Here is a 21,261-nt window from a genome sequence, read left to right as displayed (position 1 = left end):
TATCATCGCCTTCCCCATATTCCTGCTGCATCCTCGTCAGATGTCCAAGCTCAACCTTTTTATCTGCCTGTGAGCTCACATTTCCCATGATGATCAAAGGTAGACAAGGTTTAAACTTCCTCCTCCTTTCACTCCTTCTTGTGCCTGTTCTGCATTCACAACATCTCCTCTTCAATTCGTCTGGATTAGAAATCTCATTTCAGGCATTTCTTGGGCTATTAAATGCTCAATCAGCTGCTACCCCATGAAAACAACTTTACCATTGGCACGGTTAGCAAAAATGTGCCAGAATTACCTGCAGAAATCATTCCAGTACCACTGTACCAAAACCAAGGCAGAAATGGGTTTTCAGAGGAAAAAAAGCTCATTAGAGAAGATACAAAGAAAGTCCAAATATACCTAGAGCCACTGAAACAGGCTTGAACGAGTGCGGCGCCTTTCTAAAAGTCCTCTGGTTGTTGCTTGTTAGGGTTATGATTAGAGGCTTTGATGGTTAGACAGAATGTTCCATCCATCTAAATCTGTCACCAGTGGGTGTTTATTTTGGTGCTTGCACTGGATTCTGTGAGACAGTGAAACTGAACTGGATAAGACTTTATTAAATCAGCAAATGGAAATTATACTGTTGCAGTATGGAACAGTGAATTAAAAATAAATCAAAATCAGTTGACAAACTGTTGGGAGGATGCAATGTGATAATGCAATATATTTTCCAAATCTAAGCATCAGATAATGTTGTCATTCCAACTAAGATTTCTGTGTTTCTTGTTTTGAATCAGTTTCTAATAACTTCACAAAGACACCTCAATGGTAAATATAGCATAGATAGCAGTCCTTCGAAGATGATTAGTCCAAAGTCCAGAGCATGATAATGTTGCTTAAATAACTCTATTTTTATTAACTGGAGCAATTTGTGTGCTATATATGTGTGCAAACTGTGCTATAGCAACTTCCCTCTTCAGCACTTATATGTTCAAAATGCCACAAGCTCATAAAAACTGTATGACAGGAAGTCACAAAAAATAGCTCATAAACAAAACTGGGGAGTCTTGGAATGCATTACATATGACAAATTGATTTTACATAGCGGTATCTGTCCATATCAAAGCATTAAATATTTCCCTAGGATTGAATCTCACATATACTGCAACCTTGGCATAAATGAAAAACAGCATGTCATACAGTCAACTCGAAGCAGCATGCAGCAGGAAGATCAAAGGTTCCTTATTACAGTAAAATGTGTGGAATAGCCATGGAGAGTTAACATCAGCTTAAGTTTACCGTTAATGGAGGGCCTTGCAGTAAAATCTATTCATAATTCAATATTTCCTTTATTCCTCTCTTGATATTACCAGACATACGGGAAATAATTTATATTATTTTTTTCCATTTGCAGTTTTCACAGGAGTAGCATGTGATGGGAAATGTAAAAATAAGGTTTTGTGGAAACTAAAATGTGTGTGAACCGCCAGTGTTGAAAGGCAAAAAGGAATATTGCAAAAAATAAACATGGACAGAAAGAGAGTGATGAAGGGAAAATTATAAAATGATTAACAGTCACACCAAAATTGTGATGAAATGCCAAGAAAACAAGGTGTTATATCACTGTGTTCATGACTTTCCCAAATGGGGAACAAGAGAAGGACAACTGTTACATGAACAGAGTGAGAAGCTCTACAAAAGTATAGCGAAGCAATATACTTTTCATCCCCATCATATAGATCCTTGGCAGGTATGTGACACTTAAACACAAACCTTCAGGTATAAATCCAAAATGTATACGGTTTAGCTTCAATACAAAAATCCAATAACCGTGGCATTAAATGCCGCACGTTCTCCCAACTGTGATCAATGTATGGACCACATACACGGTTCACACAGTGGGATCCTGGGTCCCAGTTCATTTGGATTTTTGCCTGGAAGATATGAAAAAATAAATAAATCAGATTTTTCCAACAAAAGCTCTCCAGATAAGTCAATTGTCAGAAGCATCCTGACTTTTCTACACATGTTACAGTCAGTTTTCTCTTTTTCTCAAATGATGATTTTTGTTCACAGAGATGATAGCTTTGTGTAAACTCAAGGATTTAACTACATGACTCGTGGTTTCCGTTTAATTTCAGCCCTTGTTCTTCAACCAACCAATAAAAGCTGAACCAAAAAACTAAGTAGAAAATGATATAGTTGTAACCCAGGAGCTACAGCAGTCTGCAATAGGTTGTGTTTGTGTGAGCAGCTCCACATTCTCAAAAACTGTGGAGTTGCTGACAGTTTGTGTAAGTTTTCAAATGGTCTTCTGTTTGTGGAGCTTGCAGAGTATTTATCATGTTATCCTCTGTTCTTTACAGAGGAAGCGGGCCATATACCATGCTGTGGTTAGCAAGATTTAACAAGCAGAAACACTTCTGTGTGTATGTGTGTGGTGTCTGCTTTGTTTTTTGAACAACACTGGGATGAGATCTGAGAGGAAACAGACACATTTCCATCTGTCTGCTTCATTTGGAAAAAAAAAAAAAAAATCCCTCTTACAATTCAAATATATGCTTTAGCCACCTCTCTGTTCCCCTCCCCTCTTGGTTCCATGTCTCCATCTCTATCTAAGTGGCATCTGTGAATGACCAGGGCATCAAGAGTCTCAGGGGCTGATGGAGGAACAGAGAAAGCAGGAGGAAAAAGAAGAGGCGAGAGGAAGAGAAAGAGAAACAGGGAGCAAGCGCCTCTCACTTCATATTTCCCTAGCACCACCCCGGCGTGCCAGCCAGCCTGCAGTCTGTTCTCCTTTGAGCTTTCTATTCTACCACTGAACAGAAAAAAAATCAATTCATATTTCCATAATCCACACTCCTGTCTGTCTGCATGTCTTTGCCTCTCCCCCTCCCTCCATCCCTCTGTCTTTCTCCTTCTTTCTGTCTCCTTCTCTCTACCCTCTCCCCTAGGGAGGACTAACCCCTCCACCCCGATCCTACGGCCTACAAATGTCATTACGCTGAGCAACAATAACGGCCTAAACAAAAGGAGGCCTTGCTCTGAGCTCTGAGCCCCTCTACAGAGACTGTTGGCTGCTGCTGCCATATGCTGGCCAGCTCAGGCCACCGAAGACAGAGACTGTGGCTACAGTGGACTCCAGCCTTCAGCCCCACAAAGGAGGAAAGGAGTCTTAATCCTGGTAATGAGGCCCGTGAATACAGCCTTTATGTATATGGGGAAAGGGCCAATCCCTCTGTACACAGCACGCTAACTGGCCATCTTAAGGGCCATCTTATCCACATAAACGATCTGGTCGACAACAGAATGAAAGGAAAGTAAGGTTGTGGGGGCTATGTTGAGGAGACATGTTGAAGAGGACGGATGAGGCCCATGTAAACATGCACACTATTTTACACCATCTCTCTGATGGTTTTTTTTAGTCATGTTTTCTTCACTTCCATTTCCTGTCCCCATCTCTGTAAATCTAATGTTTTTCTCTTTCCCTTCACCTCTTACTTTGGTAGCATGCTCTGGTTCTTGTGGGGCAGGCAGACATAGCCTGAAGCATCTTTCTACAAGTCTGTTTATTCCTCAAAGTGGATCAGAGAAGCAGGAGAGCTGTTTAAACTCAGTAGCTCGCCTGTTGTGTTGAATTGTATCAAGCCTTGTACTCACACATAATTGTTTACTCTGTTCTCCTAAACCTGTCAATTTATTCCTTTCTTTCAGTTGAAGGACTGCCACATTAATATTTCCAGTAATGTACCACAGGACCTGTTGTGCGCTGTGGTCACCTTTGGCACTGAAGCAATAAACAGCACACCTTGGTTTTCTTCTTCTTCTGCTGTATTTAGACTAACTCAATGCTGTTGCATTTCTCTCTCGCACACAGACACAAGCAGACACAGAGCAGGACTGGTCACATGCTGGCATAATAAAAGGAGAGTGACTCAGCCTCACACACCTCACACACACGTAAGTGTAGACACATCAGTAAGGATGCCAGCAAATTTTGATCAAGTTAGATCTAAACTGTTGTGCTTTGGGTGTGAAGGCAGAGAGGGAAAAACAAAGACACCCTGCTGAGGCAGTGCATTTTTCTTAGGGGAAAGAGCAGGCCTTTTAAACAGAATCGTATCAAATCGAGCGAGCACATTGTCCCCTTGAGACAGCTGACAGAGTATGAGACTGGCATGAAGGATAATTCAGGTTTCGGGTCTTATTTTGAGATTGAGCTATCATTTTTTATCAGTGATGATATCTTCATGTTCACCAAGTTAACTGCAGTAAAAAGTGGGTCAGTTTAGCTTGCTACCAACCTGCAGTATTGGCTCACTGCTCCCCGGGAGAAAACATGAGCAAAGCATAAAATACAGCCCAAACTTGCCAACTGTTCAACCTCCTGGTTAAACCTTTAACTGTACTTAAAGTAGTTATAGTAACAACTAAATGTGGCATTTTAGGACGTCTTAGTCTTTCAGTTTCATCTTCAAATAAAATGATCGATAATCGCCATTTTTATGTCTTCCGTTTCATTCCCCATCAGATCACATTTCATTGCAGTAATGTTTCTCAAGCTCTTTCGTTATTTGTTTGGAGAGAAACATAATTTGAAGAAATAGATATGATAAAAATAAAAAAAGTCATTTATAACATACTAAAATATCCTTTGAAAGGTGTCCTTCTAAATATACCATTCCCTTGTAGAGATCCTACGAGATACATTGTGTATATATATATACATATATATATATATATATATATACACACACACACAAAACTCTGCATTACTTACCTCTAACTGATTTAGAAAGAACACTCTGTGCCAACACATTGTGCCAAAGAGTACAAAACTGCTTCCAGATTGAAACTAAATATGGTATAACCCATAAATGTGATGCAAAAGGAAAAGGATATAGTGGGACAATGAGAGAGAGCAAAGACAGAAATAAAGAAAAAGAAAGGGGAAAACTGAGGCGCGCATTCCTGTCACGGTTGCATGATAATTACTGATTCGTCGGTTATTGAAGAACTGCTCACTGCTTTTCATTACCAACAGCAGACGTACAGTGAGACAGAGAAAGGCAGAGAGGAGGAGGAGGAGGAGGAGGAAGAGGAGGAGGAGGAGGAGGAGGAGAGGAGGAGAGGAAGCACCGAGGAAGCACCTAAGGAGAACGATGGTTGTGATAGGTGCTGGGGGAGGTTACCACAGCAAGGCAGGGTGAGTGAGGGTGTGAGGAGAGGAAGAGAGATGGGAGACGTGGTGGTGGTAGAGGTTGTCTGCAACAGTGAACGAGTGAGAGATTTGGAAAGGGTGGAAAGAAAAAGCAGAGTGTGTTCCAACCTGGTCTGTGTGGTCCTGGGGGAAGCTCCACAGCACGGTTGGATCTAGAGGTAATTGACAGACAGCATTAATCAGCGGGTGAGAAACACACCGTCTTCGCTAGCTGCCTCAGAACACATACATATTAATGAGTGGGGTGGGGGCAAGGGTGGCTGCTGCGAATCTGTGCACACGCACACACACTTATATAATCACACACACAAAGCAGCGCACAGTGAAAGACAAGAGGCTGTATGTGCTGTAAATATGCAAATCTATATTCTCAGTGTAGATATGATAGTTTATATTATATACCAAATCATGCACATTTAAGAAAGTCACAGTTACACATACTCTAGATTATTTGCCTAATTATTCATACCTTGATACAAGCCTTGTGGTTTAGCTGAAGAGATGCAAATCTTAAACCAAAAGGCTGATTATTAAAACAGGGTTTTGTGTTATTACGATTTTTTCCAGTAAACAATGAAATAAACATTAATGCTGGCAGATTAGCGAGGATGATCAATGGATATGCAGATCAAGGAATCTAATTACTTTACAATATCGTTTGTCAGTGATCCAGGGTAAAAATATTACCCTTAATAAGTTGTTTTGGACATTTGGACAGTATCTTCTGCCGCCCCACCAGACTCTTTTCCTCAGGCTGTTAGAGCACTAAATGCATCCACCACACATTAACACAAAAATCATTTTTTCCTTTTTATTTTTTAAACATACTTGTTTTGTGAGTGGTGAGGAAAACCAGACACAAACTGTGTAATTGTAGAAATAAAAAAATTCAAAATGAAAGATCAAAGACATCAACCACCAGTCAGAACAACCATCACTTCCAATGCAAGACCACCAATAATCCTCATTCTTATTTAAATATCTTCATCCAGACACAAACAGATATTCATAAGTTTTTATTTTACATATTAGACGAGGACTATCTACAACTAATGCATACATACAGCTTTTTTCTCAGCTATATTTGTTTGATATGATAGCATTGAAGATGGTTCAGGAAAGATGTGAGACATAAATAACCGCACAAGATAACCTTTTAATTTGGCTTAATAAGCAGGCTTAGGGTTAGCCTTCATGTCACATTTGCATACTTCTGCAAAATGACGACATCTCTGTTAAAGCCAGCTCCCGCGCTTGTTAAGAGCAGACTTTCTCACAGTGTGCCACGTGTTTGAAAGCAGGCAGTCACCCAGCCATAGTATGGACACAGGGGTCCTGGTAAACATGGCTTCCACAGCTCCAAGTTCATCCTGTGACCCTGGCAGGAACAGCAAGTGTTTGAAGAGACCAGCTCTCACATGCCAAGTTCACTGTCATAGACGCACAAAAGGTCTACAGGCTTACGAACACACACCCCGACCTCTAGCTTAACAAAATTATGGGAGTAAAGGTGAACCTGAAAGTTTTTTGATTTGCACAGTTGCAACTGTAACCATGTAAATGATGCAGCTGGTCAAGTGCCCTAACAGAAAGAAGTACGGTTCTGTTCTGAGCACATGGCCAAAATCATGCTGCATAAGATCATGAAGATAGAGGAGATGTCAAGAGTATGGCTAAAAAACCAGGGTGACTGTGAGAAGGAGGAGTACAATGGACACGCACATGACAGGATGCAGCAGAAGCTATAATGCCTTACGTAATCCTGTTGGATAATTTCATGGGCCTCTTTCTGAAAGGAGCGGCACAGATAAAAGACAGCAGAGCTCATGGGCCTGCACTCCAACTCTGACCACCCCCACTTTTTCTTACCCTATGATCTGCCACAGTTAGGGCTATTTTATGCTTATTTACTGGGTGAGAGGATGGGAACTGCTGCTGGAGAATGATACATGACAGAGGATGAGGGATGAGAGGATTGGAAGAGAGAAGAAAGAGAGATAAGAGGATGGAGGTTTCTTCTGTCCAGCGCCTACTTTGTGCAATGACAGGTGTGTATGGGTATCAAAACAAGAGGAGTTCCAACTCCAAAGACCGCCTTTTATGTACATTCACACATTCCACACAATACGCCAGGTGGTTCACAACTGAATCAATGGGCGCTGTGCCAGCAGTGCAGTCAAAAGGAGTGAGACTGAATTCAAGATTAAATTCCAACATTTACTGGTCATACTCAGTAATTACTTGAGTTTTGGTAAAAGTCAATAAATAAAATAACAATGATGGTTACAATAATATAACTCATAAATACCAAAAGTATGGATTTAAATAAATGAATACAGAAATAAATGGTCTTACGCTCCTCTTTGTTATGGTGGCTCAGGGAGATCATGACACTTAACCACATGGACTTGAAGTCAGCACTTCATCTCCAAAACATTTAATGCATGTTGACTAGACACGTTCAATTTATCATGGAGTTACACAGCTGGAGACTGGTGGAGAGCTAGACATGTGCACGAATAAAGAGAACATGCGAGGCAGAAAATAATGAGCCTTAACAACACACTTTTCCCCTGCTGCTGAGGAGAACTTCTGAGCGCAAACCAACACCTTTCTTTATCAATTAAATTTCTTCTCTCAACTCCATCCTGTGTGCATTGTCTTTTCTTTCCTATGCGCCCTTATTCTCTCACTTCTATTTTACTGAGAATCATTTCTCCTCCAACTTGCCTCTTTTTCCAGGATCTTCTCCTTCACATTTTCCTCTCATTTCGGCCCACCATATTTGTCTCATTTCATGCTCCTTCTTATTTCTCCATGCTCAGCCCATTTCCTATCTACAGCTCTCCCCTGCAGTTTTCTGTCCTCCTCGCTTCTGCACCCCACTCTAGATTTTTCTCACTTCTTTACGTTCACATACCCTCCCCACTGGTCGTGCTGGGCGTGTGGTGGATACAAGATTGAGGGAGCCTGAAGGGGGTTAAGGCTGAAAGTTGAAGGTTACGGAGGTGAAGAGGACCCCTGCTGCTCAGCCAGGGGACACAAATGTCACAACGACAGATCCTGCATTGGTTATTCCACCCTCCCCTCCCTCAAAAAGCCACACACATGGCACATCGCACACACAACAAGAGGTTCATGAAATATTCAATTCAGAATTTTGCAATACAAAAATGAAAGTTAAACTCTGCAAACAAAGCTTGCAATAATGTTCACTTTAAAAGCATTTTGATAGCATGCTCTCATCAAGTGCACTGAAAATCTGGAGGATTTGGACTTTCAGGGATGTTCAGCTTTACAAAATGCAGGCTGGGAATTTAACACAAACCTTGTATAAATATTCTTATTTTCTCAAAACTCCAAAAACATCCCAACTTGGGATGGGAACTGAGGACACAAACAAGAGCAGTGGCATAACTACAAATATGCTGTACAGTTAATGGAAATGTAAAACCTATGTACACTACATTAGCAAGACGTGCAGTTCTTTGTTTAAGGACACATCAGTATTATTTCTTCCACTTCTCTGAGGTACATCAACCACTTCCTCTGTTTTCACACTCTTGATCACATTGTCTGACATCTGTTTGTGTGCACAGGTCGCATGCAAATCATGCTTTCTTAGACGTACTTGAAATATAAAACATCAGTTTAAAAAAAAAAGCTGGGAGTGCAATGATTTGCATCTTAACAAAAACGTTGTTTTGGTTTTTTTTATTCGCAATAGAGCATAGAAAAAAATGCAGAAAGTGAGCCATGACCAAATATTACCTCATCTTGGTGGCAGCAACACATCTGAAAAAGTTGTGATAGGGGCAACAACAGGCTGGAAAAGTAAATGGTACTAAAAAACAAACAGCTGGAGGAACATGTTGTGGCTGGTTAGGTTAATTGGGCAGAGGTCAGTAACATGACTGGAAATAAAAAAAAGCCCCTTAGGCAGAGTCTGTCAAACGTAAGGAAGGGAAGAGCTTCAGCTATCTGCAAAAGAATCTGTCTGCAAATTGTGGTGCAGTTTCAGAACGATGTTCTTCAGGGGAGAATTGCAAAGACTTTGATTATTTCATCATCTACAGACGAATCAACATTTGAAATATTTGAATAAAATCATGGAGGAGACGGACCATTGTTTTTCTTTTATCAACAGTCCAGCATCCCTGATGGCATGGGGGTGCCAGAGTGCCAATGAAACTGGCCACTTGCACATCTGGAAAGGCACCATCAATGCTGAGAGGTATAAAGAATTTAGAGCAACATGTGCTTCAAATCCAGACATCTTTCTCAGGGAAAACTCTCCATGTTTCAGCAAGACAAAAAAAAAAAAACCCTGAATCACAGTAGTAGCCACACCAGCCGGCCTGCAGTCCAGACCTTTTCACCAAATTAAGATATCTGGCAAATCGTGAAACACAAAGTAAGGCTAAACAGCTAGAATCCTACCACCTCAGACAGGAAAGGGACAATATTCCTCTCCCACAGGTCCAACAACTGATCTCCTCAGCTCCCAGAAATGCACGGACCGTGGGTGCCACGGCTTTAAATGTGACCCTGTCTCAGTTCTTATGGGATATTTAGCTGCCATCTTTTCAAGATTAGGTCATATTTCACTTCCAACATTAGATGATAACTAAGTTTAACTAAGAACAAAATATTGCTTTCATGAGATTTTTTAAATCATGTCGTCTCTGGTTTTTTTCACCCAGCGTCCCAACATTTTTCGGAATTGTGATTATGCGTCGATTTCTCTTTCCCCTACCTACATCTAAGCTAAAGGTGCAAAAGACTGAATATGTGATTATTTCATTTGCAACAGTTGGCAGAATCTATAAAGAGCTGTTGGAAGCAGTATAAAAACAGTCCATCTTCTGTGACATCAGTGTCAGCTACACTGACAGGAGGAAAACAACCTACAGCATATTTCACCCTGGCAGAGCGGAAACAGATCCAATGGGTGAGAATTGAATTGAAATCACCTATTGAGAGTTAGATTCCTCCATTCACACCCAAGAAAATGGAAGTGGGCAATTGTGACGACAAAGCTCAAGCCGTGACCGCTGGTCTCTGTTGGCAGTGTGCATGTGTGCGACTGTGTACTGCATGAGTAGATATGTGTTTACAGATAGATAGCAAGCTCAGGAGTGAATATTTACAGTACAGTAGCTTGTCCATTGATCCCTGAGGGCTTCAAGCATGGCTGACCTCCCACAGTCACAATGGGGGCAACATGCAGGCAGCCCCTGAGCTGTGACACAGATACTGGTGAGAGGGAGCGGTGATGGTTGATATGTTCAAAAAAAAGAAAAAGAAAATCAATGTTCTGGCTATTTCTGACACACCTGTCTTTGAAAGTCAGGAAAAGGAGGGTTAATGGGTAAAACATAATGAATACTGAAAGCAGAGCAAAAGAATGAGGTGTGGGAAGACATGGATGAATTGCCTTGGAGTGGGAGGTAGACCTCAGACTCTCTCACTGACAACTCTTCTCTTGTATCAGCCTGGATCATCAAACGTGATGGGATTAAACAGAATAAACCAACCACACACACACATATATATATACGTATATATGCACTAAAAAAAAAAAAAGATGAGAGGAGAAATAAGCCTACTGCTTTACCTGCCATTTCTTTAATTCTCTGCATAAATAAATCAGTGTCTATTGGCACATCCAAGTCGGCTAAAAATGAAAAATGCTGGCATGTTCATCTTGGCACATTTCTATGCTTCTTGGGATTTTCAAGTAGGCTAAAAAGAAGCTGTTGGCAGAAGATGTCATTCCTAATGCTGCTGGCTGGAGGAAAAAGTTGGCAAATTACTCTAGTGTGTCAGAAACCTCAAACTGCCCAAGCACAGCGAGTTATTCAACTTGGAGTCATTTTGTCACTCAACTAAAAAATAAAACTCAGCTGAATAGCTTTGAATGGCATCGTGCTGAACAAAAATAGCTTCAAACCACTGGAAAAAGCACATGATGAACATGAAAAATAGCCACAGAGCAAAGGCGTCTCTGTATACAGTATTTCTATAGGTTCACCTTAGCAGCTCAGTAACACTGGCCTGAGCGCATGGTTCTGGCATTCAAACTGAGACTTCAGTGAAACACAAAAAGACCTAACCCTAAATCCAGTGTGAATACACATTTAGATGAAAGCTTCTGGTTTATAATTCTCTATACTATGTGAATCAAACACAGACTTAGAGCCCTCATGGCCATCCAGCGTTCTAAAGGCATAAAAAATGCACTTTTTTCACCATTTCCACCAACGACTGAATGTCTGTTGTGGGTGAATAGGGGGCCTGTTTGTTAAGGGAGGCCAAATCCCATATGGTGAACAGCAGCTCCTCTGGTGAGAAGAGAGGCTGTGAAAGCCACCGGCAGCCCCTCTCCTCCATCCGTGTTCCAGAGATGAAGGGATGTAGCGCCTGCCTCTCCTTGTTCCTCTTTTCTCCATCTCCCTTTGCCTCCTCGCCTCCCTCTTTCTTGGCCAGGGGTTAAACTGCTGCACTCTAACCTCCTTGGCAATGATTTCATTCACTCGGTTTTTCTTGCTCACTCTCATCTCTGAGAGAGATTTATTTCACAGTATGTAGTGGATTAGGCCCCCTCGTATGCCCCTGGACAAAGGCATTGTTTTAGCACTAGCCTGCTTGCTATAACTGGAGGAAGCTACCGCTACTAAGCGTCCACAATATGGCCATTGTGGACATAGGGCTAGAAGGACTCTGCCTCGGAGGCCGTCTAGACTTTGAGGCTGGGCCGACTGGAGAAACGGGAGGAGAAAATCCCATCAGGCAGTGGAGTGAAAGTTAACTAAGGTAACCTGCTGTGAACCTGATGAAGATGTCAAGCCAACATATGGCAAAAAATGTCTATTGTCAGAACAAGGAGCTTTCTTCCCTCTGAGGGAGGGTATGCTGGAGGAGGAGGTAAAGAGGAGCAGCTGAAGAAAACTAAGGGGGGTTGAACAACCTAAAGGAAGGAATAACTGCAGTGGTCATCGTTTTACTTCTGGATCAGTAGTCTTATTCTGGCCGGGAGGAGGCCCAACCCCTCCACTCACAATTAAAGGAGTAAGCAGATTAACTGGCATCTTTCAAAGGCCAACAGAAAGAAAAACACCGTCGCAGCCGTTTAAAACATCTTTTTCCCTTTGCTTATCGCGTCTCACACAGCACACTGCAAATGGCATTACATTTCATGCTGATTTACAGAGGTTTAGAGAAAAAAGAAACTTTTTAAACTGCGATATGGTCCTTAAGTTTACTAATCTTGACTGGTCACACCATTTTGTTACAAATGGGGACTGTGACCTGTGGAAAATAAGCTTGAGGTACTCACAAAACTACCTGGATTCAATCAGAGGCAGATATTAAATTAATTGTTGTGGTTAGATCTTAACTATGGCAGAACAGTTACATACAACACTGAAAAGCTTGTCCTTAAAGCACAATCGAATGCATCACAATTGTGATCTAGATTATGTCTATAAATAGGTCCAGATTTCCAAAGCAGTGCTAAAATTTGTTTCCAATGCTTGAAATTTTTGAATAAACAAAGAGAAAAACAACCTCTAAGGTAGAGCCTGCATTACCAGCCAAAAAACCCAACTGGCAGGCTTCACATGTGAGAGATGCTGGCCTGAGGGATTTCTAAGCCATTTCTACAGCTACATCTGAAGAAGATAAACAACAGTCTCAGCTGGAAGGAGAAGAAAGAGAGAGCTGCATGGAGATGATGTGACCCTATTAATGCCACATTAGTTGTTCCGTCTTCCCAGCTATGTGAGAAAAATGCTTCAGTGGGACGAGCTGAGAGAAGGAGGGGGAAAGGAGGTGGAGAGACAGCGAGAGATAGAAAGGGAGAAGTGAAAGCGATACTGTCTCCAGGCTAGTTGGGATGCAACCCAATTTCACAGCTTCACGAATGAGTGGCACAGCATATGGATGCAACCTTTGTGACAGCCTCTGTGTATCACCACATATCAGCATTGATATTCCCAGTCAGATTCCATACTGGTCCAACATTATGTCAAACACCAGCTCCGCATGACTGCATCTTCAACACAACACGCTCAGCATGTTTGTTGAGGAGGAGGAGGAAGCCTGAAAAAAAAAAAACAACTAAAGCCATATCTTATCTGCCTTTATTATGTTTTGCTGATGCTTATGTTAAGAAAGTAATCTGCCCCAAAACCTAAGATATAACCTGAAAAAACACAAAATGGTTTAGGTTTTCATTTCCAAATAAATGCAATATGGGAGCAGACTGCAACAAGTAAAATGTGATGCGTCCATCTCTGGATGCTGGATGGCTGGCTGAAACATATCTTCATATTTTTCTCCATATGGTTAAACCATCTGCCTTATTAAAATGATCTATCCAAGCACAGTCAACTTCTAACTCTGTTATTGAGATAATATGCAGAAAAGTTCAGTATATATCCTGTCACAACAAAGTAACTTACTTAACAAGGTAGGTTTACTTATATATCACGATAACACTCTTCAGTAAAGTCTATTTACAATTGCATTAATTCACAAAGAGTAAAAGAGGATTTTCTGTGTCATGTGGCACTGAAGTGTGACATAATTTAGTTTCTGGGCAGGCTAGTGAAAGCTGGTGATCTGGTCATTGTCAGACAGTTGCAGATGCTGACGAGAGTTTCTTCTCTCTGAAGTGGAGGAAACAACATCAGATAAAACATTGTGTGTAGCACAGCAGCTCCTTGAGGTGTGGATGGGGATCGATCCCGGTTAATGTCATATGGCACAGCACCCAGAGGCAGCCGTGTGGTGCCGATGACAGTGTAAAGCCTTGCCTTTGGCGGCTACATGCTCGGCGCTGCTGAGCTGTGAATTGAAGTTCACATGCAAAGGCTTGACAGACAGACAGCTCTCAGTCAGCCAGTCAGTGAGTCAGTCAGCCAATCTTTCCACTGGGATGGCAAAATATCTGTATCAGTTAAAAGTGTACAATAGTGCCTAATCTCAAACATATTCACAAGGGTCTCAATTCTCTGCAGGACTGATGGATGAAATACTGACAGAAAAATACAGAGCAAACTCAGTTACACACACAACTCCTAACTGAGAAAACGGAAGAAGTGAATTTCATATTGTGGAGAACTAGCCCTTGTAGCAGGGAAATACCTGTGCTGGTTCCTTGATAAGGGGCCCCCTACAGAGCAGAAAATTCAACCACTCCCCTATTCCCCTATTATCCCCATCATGATTGTTTAATTCCGTGGTTTAATTCTTCCATTTTCAATACCCACTTAATCCAGCTGCCATTGGGAGAGATGGGGGGGGGGATACACGCTGAACAGGTCGCCAGTCCATCGCAGAGACAAATGAGAAAAACGACAATCCACGCTCACATTGATTCTTAGTGTAAATTTAGAGTCACTAATTAACCTGACATGCATGTTGTTGGAAAGCGCGAGAAAGCCGGAATACCCGGAGAGAACCCCCGCATGCACATGGAGAACATGCAAGCTTCACACAGGAGGGCCCCAGATGGAATTCGGACCAGGAACCCTCTTCCTGTGAGGCGACGGTGCCGACCTCCACACCGCCCTGCAACACCAACTCAACCGTAAAGACATTCACGACAAGGCCACTTTCCAGCAGAGATTCCACGCACTGTAAACATAAAACATGAGTGACAGCTAGCTTATTCCAGGGGACAGTGGCTGGCACTGATTACAGTGTTCGCACAGATTAGATTTTCATGAGAAATTACTGACCCCCGAGTATTCTTGACAACAAAGTGTAGAACATTTCCGAGAGAGTATCTGCATGGTCAGACATACACGTGTTATGGAGAGGATCAGTGTTCGTATGTATCTGTAGATGGATATAATTATGTTCTCTGTGGTTTAATGACACAAAGTGGGCACTGCAGAGAGTTTTCTGCCTTTGGCATCTGTTGGAATCCAGTCAGTCTGTCCTTTTTCTGGCCTGGATCCAGAATCTTTTTCTGGCTCTTCGCACCAGGATATGATGCCATTAGAGTATGGAACGATTTCCATCAATCTTTTTTGGTGTTTGTTACCCTTAAATGCCTTGTCATCTCTGCTTAGACGTGTGTTTTCCAAAACAAACCGGGATGAGCAGTACTTTTTGAAAACTTTCATTAACCGCCATAGCCAGAGGAGAAAAACGTTGTCAATGCAGCATCATAAAGGCCAGAATATGGACACACTCCAAATTTAGGGGGCAGGTAGTTTAACCAAGCACAAGTGGCAGCCAACTTGGCAGAGAGAATACTGTGTGACACAGTAGCTGAAATGGGCGTGAATGTGAGAGTGAGAGAAGAAGAAGAAGAAGACACTGTCACTTTGACTGTGCGTGTGACTACATCAGAAAGTTTTGAATCCACACTTTTGATAAGATCTACTTGTTAAGATCTACAAAGAACACTGGATGTTTACAAAATTTTCAAAGACATTCTTGGTAATTTGACAACAGAATTCACCAAAACATGTTCCCACCCGACACAGTTTTGCAAGAACTTTGTCACTGACGCAAGCTTAAGGCCACAAAGCCTTGGTTTACATTGGTACATTTCTGTATCTGCTAAACCTGCATGTCAGGGTGCTGCAGACAGACTATTCCTCTGCAGAGTAGGTACAGGAACCTATACTGGTACCAGTCCTCTCCCTACACAGAGCTTCATTGCAGCACCTTGTGCCCATCAGAGATCCGGGCATGGGCCCATTCATTAAATACATCAAGAGATTTTTTTTTTTTTGTTTAACTCATCTATTAAAATCCATTAAAACTTTCACTTATTAACACTAATTCAAAATCTCAAATAATTCGGTTCAAAAGAGCTTTCTGGCCGAGTCAAGTAAGTTTGATGAAAGTGAAGCAAAATGGTGGTGGAATATACCCAAAGACTGGATATTTACCAGTTTCTGAACACTCGGCAAGTATTACACAGATCCTCGACAGGTTTTCAAATTACATTTTTAAACTCATGAAGCGCTGGTGTAAGGTTGGCTGCAATAACTTCATTTCCTCCCAGGTTTGGGGCTCTGTAACTTGTAGGCCTCCGCTGTGTCAGATCAATGGGCCCACCAATCTGGCAACGCTTCATCTTTAATTAGAAAACTGGCTGAAAATACACCAACAAAACGGAATAATTGGAATCAAGAAGCAACTTTCATTTTATCTTGTTTCCTCATTTTCAGAGCCCTTGTTTGAAAATGGATTATGGGATAACTCAGCATTTTCATTTGTAAAAGCTAAAGAACTGAAACCTTAAATGGAAACTTTTGAACATTTGCAACACCTTAACACATTAAATACTTCAGACCACACCGTCCCAGACGACACAAAAAAAGGTATGTGCCAGGAAATGATTCAAACCAGTAAGCATAATAAGTTTGGAGATGGAGAACATGCGCAGAAAAACATATTACAGCCATAATTCCCAGCTGCCTCATGACTACACAAGCAGTGTATACTGAGGAAACACATGTTAGAAACGCCATACTCATATCTTATTGGATGCTTAAATTCTAATATGATGCTGAAAATTTTTTTTTACATATTTATGTACCGACCAAGTCATTTCAACCACACAGATGAAGCGCAGGCTCTGAGCACCAGTTGGATAAAACCCGTCAATCTGTCACAAATTACCGTAAAAAAAAATTCCAGTCAAAATTGAGTCATCACTTCTCGCCTAATCTTATCGAGGTTTATAGATAATTCAGGAATACTCAGCTTTTTAGGAAACATGTTCAACAACAGTGCATTGGGTGAAAAAGCTCCAAAGGTTGATGGAGCACTGGAAGGTGAGGGGGGCATAAATGCGAGTATCTCCATGAAAACAAAGACCTTACAAGTGAATTACATGATTTGCAACAATAAATGGCCTCAGACATTCATAGAGGCATCAAGATTGACCTATATTTTCCGTCCTAAAAAAATAGGCCAGAAACCAAATTAAGGGCCAGTAGGGCTCCTACACGCAGGCAAGCGCCATCATCTTTGCAGTAATTGTGTGTTGGTAGCAACCTAGGAGCAGCCTTGAGTGGAGAGACATAGCCTAAGGGCATGGCTGTTGACGTGTAAATAGCATGGGTGGAAGCTGAAATGACAGCACAGACAGTAGGCTTGTACCCTGCTTGACTTCTGCTTGACTTGGATTTTGGCCCTTGCCACAGAATTAGGGTCTAAAGGACAGCAAAGTCTAGATTCGCATGTGCATGTCAGGATACCAGTCCTCATATCATGTCAATAAGTAGGTTTATTTCCTTAATTGCCAGGGAAAACACATTTCTGTCTTTAACATCATTCATCTTTTAGAGTGTTTCACATAAGTCTATATGGCAGCAGCCCAAATTAGGCTAGAATGCCACTTGAAACTGTCTTCTGGAGAAACTGCTGCTTTTTTCTGCCTTTATGCATCATGTACAAGCTGGATTCATAGAACCATCACTGGTAAATAAAACGATTCAAATAAGGTGCATCCATGTCAGCTAAAGGACAGACAATGTATGCATTTATGGCCTCAAACTTATATCAGAACATTCACAGATAGAGGCTCCTGTTTGACAGTCTGAAGGTAAAGTCAACTCGTGAACTTTTAACAAGCTTCTAGTGTTGACAATTCCTCCTGCAAATAACATGTTAATGGCCCAAGTTGATGCGGTCATGAAAGGTAGTTCAAAAGGAATTTTAAATCCTGTCATCCCAACATGTGCTCTGCATGAGTCACAAAAGTCAGCATATTTTTGAGCCCAGTGTTTCTATAAAATCCAATTTGCCAGACTGGGACAGATTAACATCACCAAAGCTAAATTAAAGCAGGGGCTGTGTTAATCCTGCTCATTTGAGAGCTAAACTAGGCCACACCGGTATTACATGCATAAGAACCAGCCAATCGTTGTTTTCTGACTCAGAATAACGGATTTTTGATGGAGTGCAACTGCGAGTGTTTGGTTGTGCGTGCATGCTTGTGCCATCTGCTGTGCTAAACATGCATTCTCAGAACCATCACTTGTCACACCCTGACAGGAATCATGTGAATAAAGGCTTAACATCGTGATAACACTTTTTTCTATGCCACAATCAGATGGACATTATTGCCCCCTGTGTTTTATTTTCATCTTAAAAAACACATAAAAATGCTTTTAGAGGAATTTAGATCTAAAACTTAAGAGTGTTCAGACGGTGTTCCTCTGTAATCACACAAAGATGTGCAACACATGCAGGCAAAAAAAATAAAAATGAGCCACCAACAAAACTGCTGGGAGGCTGTGAAGTGGGGACAACATGATGAAATTCCTCTGCATTCATCAAAATCATCTCATTTTAAATTATTGATCGAGTCCCTGCTTTTCCCCACATTTTTGCCATGAAGAGGGGAAGTCTAAAAATAGTCTGCCAGAGTCAGTGCCTAGAAGTCTTTCCATGTTCTCCCAATCTGGCAGCTTTAGTGAATTCAGATGAGCCTCCTGTAGCTCTCTCAGCCTCTGTGTCTCTATCTCATGCATAGCCTCACACATCTGTGCTGCTGTGCATACTCATACACAGCCATACACTTCAACATGTACCTGCTATCACAGAGTCTAACAAAAAACAGTTTGCCCCTAGAGTTTCAGTGCTGTGTCAGGGAGTGGGAAAGCTCATCCAGCAACCTCCTCTGTATCACCTCTCAGTTTACATACCACTATCAGCATATTCTTTGCCTCCGTTGCCCTCTGCCCCACCCTATTCTCATTTTGCCACACTTCTCTCTTTGGCCAAAAACACTTTCTATTTTGCAGACACAACTGAGAAGCCCAACTGCAGCTACGGAAAATGTGCTTGTGCTTACTGTAGATGGACCAAAGAGTCTAAGGCCACATGACACCAACTGAAAAGTCACAGTTTCCTCTTTCTACTCTCCTTGTAAGGCCTGCTGCTTCCTGTCATAACGAGTGACATTCAGAAAGGAGGAGAGATTGACTGCGATAAGTGACTGTGCAACTAATGGTCCGATCACAGAGGCAGGGACAGCCTACATGTCTGACACAATGTGGGAAAAGACCAGCAGCTTCAGGACAGGATGAGTGAAGAGAAAACCGCAAAGTTCTTTTTATAGTGATTAAATTAATTTTTTTTTTTTTTAAAAACACCCGCTAACATCTGGCTTTTTAGTCCAATAGAGAAGCGGTTAAGTCCCACATGAAATAACTGCAGAATTAACGAGTATCTTTCAGCTCCTGCTCGGGCCGGCATTGATGGGAGCACAACACCCGGATGCATACGCTAGTTTTCACTGGGGGTTCGCTCTCAAAGCCAGTACATACCAGCGCAGTACTGCGGCATGTCAAATTCTGCCATTAAAAACCAGTGGGAAGTGTTGCAATGCAGATCACATCGGGCCACACGGATCACAGATTGTCAGCTTTTAAATAATCATTTGAAAAATTAACGTTTGATCAGTGATGTCATGTGCTGAAAGCAGTAGAACAACCTACATAATTGGGGGGGGGCTCCCATATATTAGCTGTTTTCTGAATGTCTGACTAGATTAAATGACAGGATTGTATAATGCCCGGGTTGTTTCACATCCTCAGTTATCATTGTCTGCTCAGCCATTTTACAAATGTGCTTGATACTTGACAATGCTGCAACAAAAGCAGGCCAGAAAAAAAAAGCTAAAGCACCATAGAAGAAGAGCATCTATGGGACAGGAGCCAGGATGTACTTGCATGAAACTGTCATATTAGAAAGCTGTGTTTTTTTTCAGGAATGGAAAATAGGACAGTGTCGAAGAAGTAACACAGGGTGGTTTTTTTGGGGGGGAAACAGGGAGCGTTTGTTCTGAAGCACGTTGTTGTGCATCGCTGCACTCTGGCAATCAATCCTGTTGAGCAAGACAGTCGACTGCAGTCCAGTCAGAAACAAGAACTTGTCTAGTTATTTCAGAAATGATGATCTCAGTCATGATTATCAGAAACCATGGTCCAATACAGTGGATATGTCACATTATATCAAAGTAGTGCCATTTCTCTTTTATTTCATGGCTGCAAGTCAATATGAATCACTGGTTGTAATTTATGACATCCCCTGCAGAAAAGGAGGGATCCTGAAAAACTGTGTAATATGTGTATTTCATCATTACTGCCAAAGACGTACCCCAAAGAAAAATCTCTTTGTCTGGTCCCGGGAACAATTCACACACAATGCATCTACAACGGCAAAAGGCGGGAAAATACATTATTATCTGAAGCAAAGCAGGCCGGGGGGAAATGTGAGGACTACACTTGCTTCAATCTCTTTTAAATCAGAAAAGAGCTGAAAAGAGCAGCCTGGAGCTAGACCCAGTCAGCAGGGGAGCAGAAACACTGGCTGGCCAAGTTTATTGTCTAAAGATCAAAACTGAAATGTAAAGGAGACCTCGTCTTCACCTTACTGTGAAGTGAAAAACACGATGGCACCACAATATCAGATCATCCATCACATCTATTAAAGTTGCCTATCTTAAGAAAAAAAAAAAACGTGTTACTCTATGGTTGCATTTGAGCGAACTGAAACTCGTTTACTGTGGTTTGGATCTCCACTCAGTTTCACACGCACCACATACGGTGTTCACAAAATGTCTACCGCTTCACTGTCATGTCCTTCAGACGTATTCACTGAAGAAGAGTCCACCAATACTAGGTTAATAGCCCAAAATATCCACAGACTGTCACCATGAATGTAGACAAATAAAAAAAAAAGAGGTTATCAAATACTTAAAGCTAAAAATAAGACCAAGATCTATAAACACAGACTTTAACAATAAGGTGGGTGGGGCTTTCTCAAAGTTCACTCACTCACTACCATACAGGAAAGTTGAGACACTTCCTCCGTTCTGTTCAGAGGAAATTAATTAAAACCAAATATAAAACAAATACTGAGACAATATCAAGTTCTGTGTAAAAGAGCCGATCTACAAAAGTCATACGGGTGAGACAAAAGAGAAAAGCAGGGAGGTTTTCAGATAAACAGAGTGTGGGACCTTGGGGTCCGCTCAGGAGTGTGAGTGGAGGAGGAGGGCCTCTCTAATGACCAAT

General features: G+C 41.6%; 1 protein-coding gene across 5 annotated transcripts in view; it reads right to left on the bottom strand.

Annotated features, from left to right (window-relative positions):
* Positions 1-21,261, bottom strand: part of dennd1b (DENN/MADD domain containing 1B) — a 104,814-nt gene that overhangs the window by 75,658 nt on the left and 7,895 nt on the right. For all 5 annotated transcript variants that reach the window (XM_072389191.1, XM_072389193.1, XM_072389192.1 and 2 more), the window contains exon 3: positions 5,312-5,355. In XM_072389191.1, coding sequence (XP_072245292.1) covers positions 5,312-5,355 — 44 coding nt within the window. The remainder of the gene's footprint in view (positions 1-5,311; positions 5,356-21,261) is intronic.

The sequence above is a fragment of the Leuresthes tenuis genome, unplaced genomic scaffold (genome assembly GCF_036924035.1).
Source record: "Leuresthes tenuis unplaced genomic scaffold, fLeuTen1.0.hap1 SCAF_7, whole genome shotgun sequence".
NCBI classification, from domain to species: Eukaryota; Metazoa; Chordata; class Actinopteri; order Atheriniformes; family Atherinopsidae; genus Leuresthes; species Leuresthes tenuis.
Note: the sequence above shows the minus strand (reverse complement) of the source record. Positions and strands in the feature narration are given on the sequence as shown.